This window comes from Gavialis gangeticus, unplaced genomic scaffold, assembly GCF_001723915.1.
Source record: "Gavialis gangeticus isolate Ggan-Ray unplaced genomic scaffold, GavGan_comp1, whole genome shotgun sequence".
Classification (NCBI taxonomy): domain Eukaryota; kingdom Metazoa; phylum Chordata; order Crocodylia; family Gavialidae; genus Gavialis; species Gavialis gangeticus.
In genome coordinates, this window is record NW_017729034.1 from 35,286,170 (window position 1) to 35,295,179 (window position 9,010).

The 9,010-nt window shown below is 38.3% G+C and overlaps 1 protein-coding gene across 2 annotated transcripts in view; it reads right to left on the minus strand.

The window, feature by feature from the left end:
• CRIM1 (cysteine rich transmembrane BMP regulator 1) overlaps window positions 1–9,010 on the minus strand; it is a 509,439-nt gene that overhangs the window by 94,844 nt on the left and 405,585 nt on the right. For both annotated transcript variants that reach the window (XM_019527120.1, XM_019527119.1), the window contains one exon: window positions 2,031–2,152. In XM_019527120.1, the coding sequence (XP_019382665.1) occupies window positions 2,031–2,152 (122 nt within the window). The remainder of the gene's footprint in view (window positions 1–2,030; window positions 2,153–9,010) is intronic.

Below are 9,010 nucleotides of genomic sequence, written 5' to 3' on the forward strand. Positions count from 1 at the left end.
GAATGAGGGAGTCAGCAAATCTAAGGATGCTGCAAGTCAGCACCCTTAATTGCTCTAATCATACAGGCCCCGTCAGTGGCAAAGCCTTTAACAATCCATCTTCTAGCACTATCCTGCATTTCCTGCAAAATCAGATTATCTGGGGAGTGGTACAGCACAATAAGACCTTATTAAACAGAGCAGATGATGCATTTGGTGGCAGTGGTGGTTCTGGCTGCATGCCAGAAATAAGTTATAAAGGTTGAAGAGGGGCAGGAGAATGTATTGCATTGAAATAAGGCTTACTTTATTAAGGTAGTTTTCAAAACCACTCAGCATGGGTGACAGCTTGAAAAGTTAAACCAGCAATTACCAGTACTGAAAATCCTGAAGTCCCATTCTATATGCATTACCCAAAAGTGGATACCTGATTCTTTATTTAGTCAAAAAAGAAAAAACAAACAATAGCAAAGTAAAAAGCTAAAAAGTCCTCAAATCAGCCCTGCTGTCCTTAGTTATCAATAAAGGTAGTAAGCTGCAGGTCTTTCAAGAAGAGCCACATGCTCGTACAGGACCAAAATCAGCACTAAGAACCAAGAAAGTTTAAATTAGTAGTAGCTTGCACCTCTTTTCTTGATCCCTCCCTGAATATACTAAACAATTTAGGCTTCTTCAGTCATATATACTTATATACTGGTTCCAACAGCCTACATTTTCTAGTAAGAGTTTAAGTCTGTACAGATGCCTAAGTCTGTGTACAGAAATACTTTTATTTCAGCATATTTGAAAACAGTATAGGTTCACCCTTTATTTATCAGGGCTAAATCTTCCACTGATTTGGGCAGGGCTAGGATGGTTTTCAGAAAAAAAAAGTCTGATTTGAGTCTTTTTGAAAGGGGACTAGGTCACTTTTTAAACATTTCATATTCAAACTTTTTGTTTGTCCAGACCCTCAGATCCTAAGATCATGCAACTCATATGCTGAAAAGGCAGAAGAGATGGATGTAGGAGGAAAAGAGTATAAAACACTAGAGAGAGAAGGTTATTCCTTAAGTTTATTTTGCACTCATTTCTGTCACATCAGCATAAATTTGCCTCGGTCTAAACTCCTTCATTCTTAATTTCTCTTAAATTCAGACTCACTTACCTATTTACATTAATTTGCATCCACTTAGTGATCCATAACTTATACCTGGATATGCCATCTTTAAATTTGGTACAGAGTTAGAAAATTTAAGATTAGCTCCTAAACTGTAGACTTGAAAAGAAATAACAACACTTTTAAACAATTTTGATGGCTGAATTTTCTGCCTGTCCTAATGCACATGTGCAAGTTATTTACTTTATGATATAAAGTGGAACTTGAGGTACACAGTAGGCATTTGCATAGCCAAAGCTCAAGTGAATTACAATAAAATTACTTTTGATTTTCTGACCCTCTTGGCTATGGACTGCATTTTACCAACCTCCTGCTTATCTATTTCTGCTCATCAATTCAAAGCCCAATTCAGGACTCTCGGATGTAATCTAAAACAGAGCCCTTGAACCAGATGCCAACTACAGACAGATTACTGAGGTATTAATTTATCCCAAAGTAGAATTTAGGTAAATATTTATAAGAATAGGTTAGTAATGAAAAATCTGTGTTAAATTCTAACTCTATATTTAAATAAAAGCAACAAGAGAAATTCAATCCATTCTTTTAAGTTTAAGCAGTTGTTCATTAATGGCATAATCCAGCTTCTACTGAAGTTAACAAACTGACTCTAGTGACTTCTCAATGTAATATGAATGCAGGTTCTAAGATATCACCAAAGCATTGGGAATGAGTATTATTACCAGACTGACATTAAAATAAATACTACTAACGATAAAAAGTAAATACTAGTAATGATAAACAGCTCTACTAAATATGGATTATAAAAATGACTTTTATCATATGAGCTATCAAGTTACAGGTTGTATTGATACTGGATACTATTCTTCATTTCTCCTGGCTTTTAACTGCTTTGAAAACAAAATAGTTAGGGAGGTAATGCATTCACACCTACCTCTGCACTTGCAGATAAGACAACCATGATTGTTCTGCTGGAAGCCCATTGGACAGATCTTACCACAAGGTAGTTCTGGGCATTTCTTACAGCGACAGATTTCACAGCCATGCTTGTTCTTCCTAGATGACCGAAATAATTTGTCAAAGTCAGCAAATCACTTACATGTTTGATAAAAATGCCTAAGATCTTCAAAGTGAATGCCTCCCCTGGAGTGACTGAACTGGTAACGAATGTCACCTTAACTGTAATTCTTGTATTCAGGGGTGATAGAAGTAAAAAGATCTCCATTCCTGGCCTGTGCTTCCCCCATGTGACTGGCAGAAACTGTATTTAACATTTCAAGTACTTAAGCCGGCTTGGTATATGTCTATGTACTGATGAATCAGCCTAGTTTTCACAATCAAGTTTTTTCAAGTGAAAGAGTAGAAGAGAAGAAATAAAAATAAATCCCTAAATCTGTGAGGAACATTGGGATCTATTGTAATTAGTATCTTTTGAGAACAAAAATTACAGTTAATTTTTTTTTCATGGTAATTTACAGTAGAACTCTACTCTAATCAACTAAAACACTCCAGGGGTCCAGATGAGTAAAAAGAACATTCATTTAAAAAACAGAACGAGGAATGAAATATCCAAGTGCAAAAAGCAGGGAAAGTGTAGCAATATATTTTTTATGAGCAGAGGCAGGCTACCTCTCAGCAGATACCTAAGATGGAAAATTAAACATGGAAACATTTGTCACCTTTCAGATAAATCTATGTAGCCGGGTGCCACCATATCAGAATGAACCTCTCTACCATCTAAGATACGTTGTTTGTATGGATTTTGTTAAATTGAATGTTCACACACCTTTTTAGGTAGACAAATAATGGCAAAATCTGCATTCATACTCCTTGTTCCCTCTAGAATATCAGGGAGTGGAGGATTATTTCTCAGCCACACAGATAGAATAATTTTCCTCTCATTCTCAACATACGGGAAAAAGTAGTGTCAAGAAGTTCAAGGAAAAAAGAACCATAAACTATACATTAATCCTATGAGCTCCATGACAAGTATTCTCCTCTGCCAAGGCTCCCATGATTCAGGATTTATAATGTGCTGACATGAATGCAGAGGAGTGGGAGACTGCAGCAGGCACCTCACAGGATATTACATAGGAAGCTGGACTCCAGTTCTCTTGAGGTTCTCCCAGGGGTCCTGAAAGATGTACAGTAAAATCCCTGTTATCCGGCACTCTGCAAGCCAGAATACTCTATTCACTGGAATTTTTCTGGACGGGGTTGGGGGGGAAGTTTGCACACAGTGGCTGCTGCCGCCACCCTGCACTGCCACCGCTTCACATGCAGCCGTTGCCACCCACCCCCCTCAGATAGCCAGCATCTGGCATTCCCCACTCATGCCAGATATCAGGGATTTTACTGTACAAGGATAACAAAAACAAAGGGAGACCATGGTAAAAGGAAACCAAGGCAGGGAAGGATGTGCAGAGCAATTGGAAGACTTGAGGTAGAGCAAACTATAAGGGTATTTTACCGGGGACAAACAGCAATGGCACATAGTTGTGGCATGTGGCAAGTTGCCCTGGGTGGGGTGGGGGAGATGGGGTCCTGGGCGCCTCCCAGGGCTCTGGTGGCAGTGATTTGGCCAGCAGCTGGAGTGCAGCTCCAACCAGCCAGGCTTCAGTTTTGGGCAGCACATGCTGCCACCATGTGCAGCACCCCGTTTTTTCGCCACCAGGATCTCCTTGTGTCAAAATCCTCCACTGCACAGTAATGCCTGCATGTGTCATGTGCAGTGTGCAGTGCTGCAGACAGGTCTGCAGTGCTGCATACTGCACATATACACTCATCTGGATGCACCCTAAGGGTGGAGAATAGAGGTAAATTTTGGCTGCCAAAAATGTACCAATGGGGAACAGAGAAAAAGCCATGTCTATATCCACTAGGCATTCATTTCTCCGTGAATATCCCTTTTTCTTTGTGTAGCATTCTTTCCCCAATCCTTCCTATCAAATGCAATCCTTTCCATTCTAGAAACAATGTACCTCCATCCTCTTAGTCCTATCAAGCACAAACCTTTCACTGTCAATACAAATTGACATTGAAAAATGTTTCAAACTACTTCACTTTTGCATTCATACACCACCCTTTGGATTTCTAGGCTCTGCCAACTCAAGCAGTCTGAGGGTGATATTAGTTACGCTTAGACCAGGGGTGGGCAGTGTTTTTCGGTAGAGTGCCAAAAACACCAACAACATGAACTTGTAAGATGTCGGTGTGCCAGAGATGGACGGTGGAGGAGCTGCAGTAGGCCCGATCCTTGTTGTGGCTGTGCAACCACAGCCCCTTCCCCATGCCAGTTCAGGCGACGGTTAACTCTGGCCATGCTACCTAACTTGTATTAGGGTAACTTCAGCTCCACGGAGATAAAATGAGCAATTTACAGTCTTTCAGCATTCCAAGATATAACTCTCCCACCCTGTTTCCTACCCCAAAGCAAAAAGTATCCTGGCTCTTAGCCATGTCTCTGCTTGCCAGCTCTCTAGTGGCAAGTTAGAGCTGTGCAAACAAGAAAGGGTATTAATCGTTAATGTGCGACTGCTCACAGCATCTTCTAACTTTACCACTGCTTAACAGTCCACAGATTTAGTATGGTCTAAGTGTAATGTGCAACTTCACCCTCATGATTCAAGGAGTTAGTGAAAAATAATTTTATTTATATTCTATGTCCACACTTTCAAGTACCAATGTTTTAAAATCTCTTTTAATATCTGATTTTTAAAATAAAATCTGAGTTTACATGTTGACAGCTCTTTGCGTTTTTCCCATTTTATTGTCCTAAACATATTTTGTACTTGCTTGTTTGGTTGCCTAGTTGACAGCAGAATTTCTGATTTTTCCCAGGGATTTTTTCTTTAAAGAACTTTAACGCTCATATTTACTAGGATGCTCATATCTACTGAAAACTACAGGTGTAGGAGAATTTCACAGGTGTAGGCTTTTATACTTTACAATTTTGGCCTGCATAAATCAATTGAACTGAAGATCTAATGACTTTTTATTTTAACACTAAAGCAAGCTTAGAAGAAACAGTAATTTTATACCAGTTGCTACAATTTTAGTCACTGCTACTGCATCCACATGCTTAAGTTTAAGTGTGACTCATCCCATTGGAATGAATCAAGCAGTTACCAAGAAAACTTTACACAGGATATGGACAAATGGCATTTGTAGATGCTTCAAAGGGCAAGGAGATGTACTAATAAAAAGCTCCTGAGCATCAAGTGCATCAGTGTCCCTGTGCTGAAAAAATGGCAGTGCGGTGCTTTGAACTAAAGCTTGTTCAACAAGCTTTAGTTCAAAGCACCCTGTCACCATTTTCAGTATAGAGATGCTGATACATGTGATGCTGGAGCACATTAATTTCTGTACTCCAGCACTGGATTTACAGCATGTCGGAGCAGCCTCCGTGCATGTGTGTAAGTACTTTAAGAGACAGATGGTGTAAACCTTGATCCTCTTGGGAAATTCAGAATGCTCATACAGATTTAATGGCCTTGTGAGGCAGATCTCTCTCCTCAGTGACTTTTTGGGGCAGTTTTGTTTTTCCTTTTTGGGGGAAAACAGAATTTGGATTTTAGCCACCAAAGCCTGTTGAACACCTTGCATTCATTACTGTTTTTCAAGTTAACTTATTCGCATGAAAAAATACATAAAAACCAATGGGAAATGCTAAAATATATTGCCAAATTAAGTACATCTCTTTTACATTACTATTTAATACCTCATATTTCTATTTAATATTCTAAGTACTGGAAATTGAAATCCCTTTCCCTATAGACTATATAAGTTTAATGGGAGCTGTTTTAATAGAAATAGATGTACCTCAGCTATTTTGTCATCTAAGTTTCAATAAAAAATTCCACAGATGTCTTACCTGGTGCTTCAAGTTATTTGCCAAATTCTTTTTGAGGCAGTTCCTAGCATTAGATTTGCCAATGTGAATTCTTGTGTAAACCTGATTTGGTTTTCTCTCTGCAAAACTCATGAACATTCCTTTACTTTAAGAATCTCAGAGTCTGAAAATATCATTTTCCATACAACTCTTCCAATTTAATATTTACCCTTTTATTCTGAATGTTTAATTTCCCCAGATAAGCTTCATTTGGTTTCCTTGGACTTAATACTGAAATGCTTATCAACCCATTTACCTGTATGATTAGCGGCCTGGAGAATAGACCCTATGAGGAGAGGATCTGGGAACTGGGTTTGTTCAGTCTGAGCAAGAGAGGACTGAGAGGTGGCTTGACAGCTGGCTACAAGTATGTCAAGGGTGAACACCAATATCTAGGGGAGCAACTCTTCAGAAAGGCACGCCCTGGGAGGATGAGGACCAACGGACACAAGCTAATTGAGGAAAAATGTAGGTTGGACATAAGGAAAAACTTATTTTCCATAAGGGTATCTAGAATTTTGAACATGTTCCCAGCAGAGGTGGTGCAGTTATCATCCTTGGAGGTACGGAAGAGGAGGCGGGACAAGCACCTCCTTGAGTTCATCTGAGCCCAATAACCTCCTGCCCATGGCAAGGTATTGGACTTGATGATCTTACAGATCCCTTCTGGTCCTTTGATTCAGGGATTCTATACCATTTCTCAAGAAAGCGTTATTAATGGATTTACTAATTTTAAGTGTACTTCTACTCTGAAGAGTGGCTATATTCTTGCTAAAGATACCTGTGCATATTTGGAGCCATCTTTAACTTTAGAAACAAATATTTGTTTTATTGACTTATATAAGACAACACTTTTAAGACAGTATAGCATAGATTACATGCCTTCTTGGGCTTCATTAAATTACTGTTTCCTAAGGTTCTAGACAGACAACCACTTTTCAAACAAAAGGGTATACAACAAGATATACTTATCAGAGTGGAACCATGGTTTCAAATATTTTGGTATTTTTAAAAGGCATGTAGGTCCCTAAATAGTTTTCATGAATAGGTTTTATATTGTAGCCTGAAGTCATTAACTTTCAGTCATGCTTAAATAAAAAAATTATCTGTGCTACATATAAATAAATGTGATATAATCACAAGATTGATATAATTAACTTAACATTTCCTAATGTTAATGCTTTTTTGTTATTGTTTATGATCTAGATATACAGTACTGCCAATTCTCATGATTGTTGGCATTTTTCTTAAAGTCTACACTTTGGGAATGTGAACTACGTAGTTAAGTGCACCAACAGGCTTGAGAAGTGGAAACACTTCTCAAGCCTGTTGGTGCACTTCTGCACTATTGTAGGCCTACTCTTCACATGCATGGTCAGTTTTGGTCACTACTCACAGAAAAAAATCATTATCAATGGAATGTGTTGCTAGTCTGCAGACCTGGATTTGAATTGTAGCCAGAAATTGGAACTAAATATGAATGCACCTAATGTAGCAGATCGACTTAATCCACACACACAACTGTGTTGGACACACACACACACACACACACACACACACACAACTGTGTTACACACACACACACACACACACACACACACTCCATCTTTCTTTTTCTCTTCCATATACAAGGAAGAGAAAAAGATAGGTAGATATAGTGTGTGTGTGTATATAATTTTGTTACATTCCCAAAGCAAAGACTTTAAGAACAACTCCAAAATCATAAGAGTTGGCAACACTGGATATATAAATGAAAAACAACTTAGTAATTAAAAATAAACTGGTGGGGGGGGAGGTTAGGAGGGGGTGGTATTTAGAATGTTTGTAACTTTTTTACACATCCAGAAAAACAACAGCTCCATTGCGGCAGTCACTAGACTGAACAGGTAAAGTTGAGTTCCTAGCAAGGAAGAGAGACTTAAAATATGTATAAGTTAAAAAAAACACAAATAAAAATGACCACTGTAAAGGAAGCAGTATAAGAAATGCCAGTTATAAGCATGGAAATTCAGATCCTCAACTGGTATAAACAAAATAGTGGATTCAATTTGAATTTCTTTCTGAACCTACAGAGGGTTTGATAAAATCGTATGTTTAGAACATACCTACACTAGTGTGACAACTGTAACTGAAGCCTAAACTGCTCTGTTGAGAGAAAGTAAGATAATGTTTGGATGAGAAAAACTGGAAGCTTTGAGAAGTTGCACAGCTAAATGACTCTATTTCTTTTTATTAAAAATTTGCCAAGCAATTTGCTCTTCACCTGAGTTACCTAATGCTTCTAGCCCAGATTCAGAAAATGACTGAATTGACTTTACCTGCAATAATCTCTCTGAAAATAATTAACATATCACTTGCTAGAAGTATTCAAGAAGTGATGTTTCCATACAATTTTGAATGGGTTAAGACTTGATAGCAACTTCATTAAAAAAACCCCTATGAAATGATCTCATAATGAAGCAAAATTTGCAGATTCAAAGCTCAGTAAATATATTATGTATCTTTTTTGTATCTCAAGTTAGATGGCAAAGCTTCTCATACAGACAACAGAGTTTCAGATCAGTTAAGTTTAATATGACAGAGTAAGTTCATCTGCACTGAATTCACCAAACAACTTTGCTAATACAAGTTACTTTTCTCTTCTGCTTACAAAAAATTTTTCCACAGTCCAAAAATTCAAAGAATACAAACTCCAAAAAATGTTATCAGCGAAAGAGTGAAATTAATTGTGTGTGTGTGGAAAGACTGATAGCAATAATATTAAGAAATTAGTATATTTACAGTGATTTAATACAGTTAAGTTAAATGTACATTTCATAGTTTCATAGTTTCTAGGGTTGGAAGGGACCTGAGCAGATCATCTAGTCCGACCCCCTGCCATGGCAGGAAGAGCACTGGGGTCAAATGACCCCAGTAAGGTGGTCATCCAACCTCCTCTTAAAAACCCCCAGGGTGGGAGCCTGCACCACCTCACTTGGAAGCTGGTTCCAGACTCTAGCCGCCCTGACCGTGAAGTAGCGCCT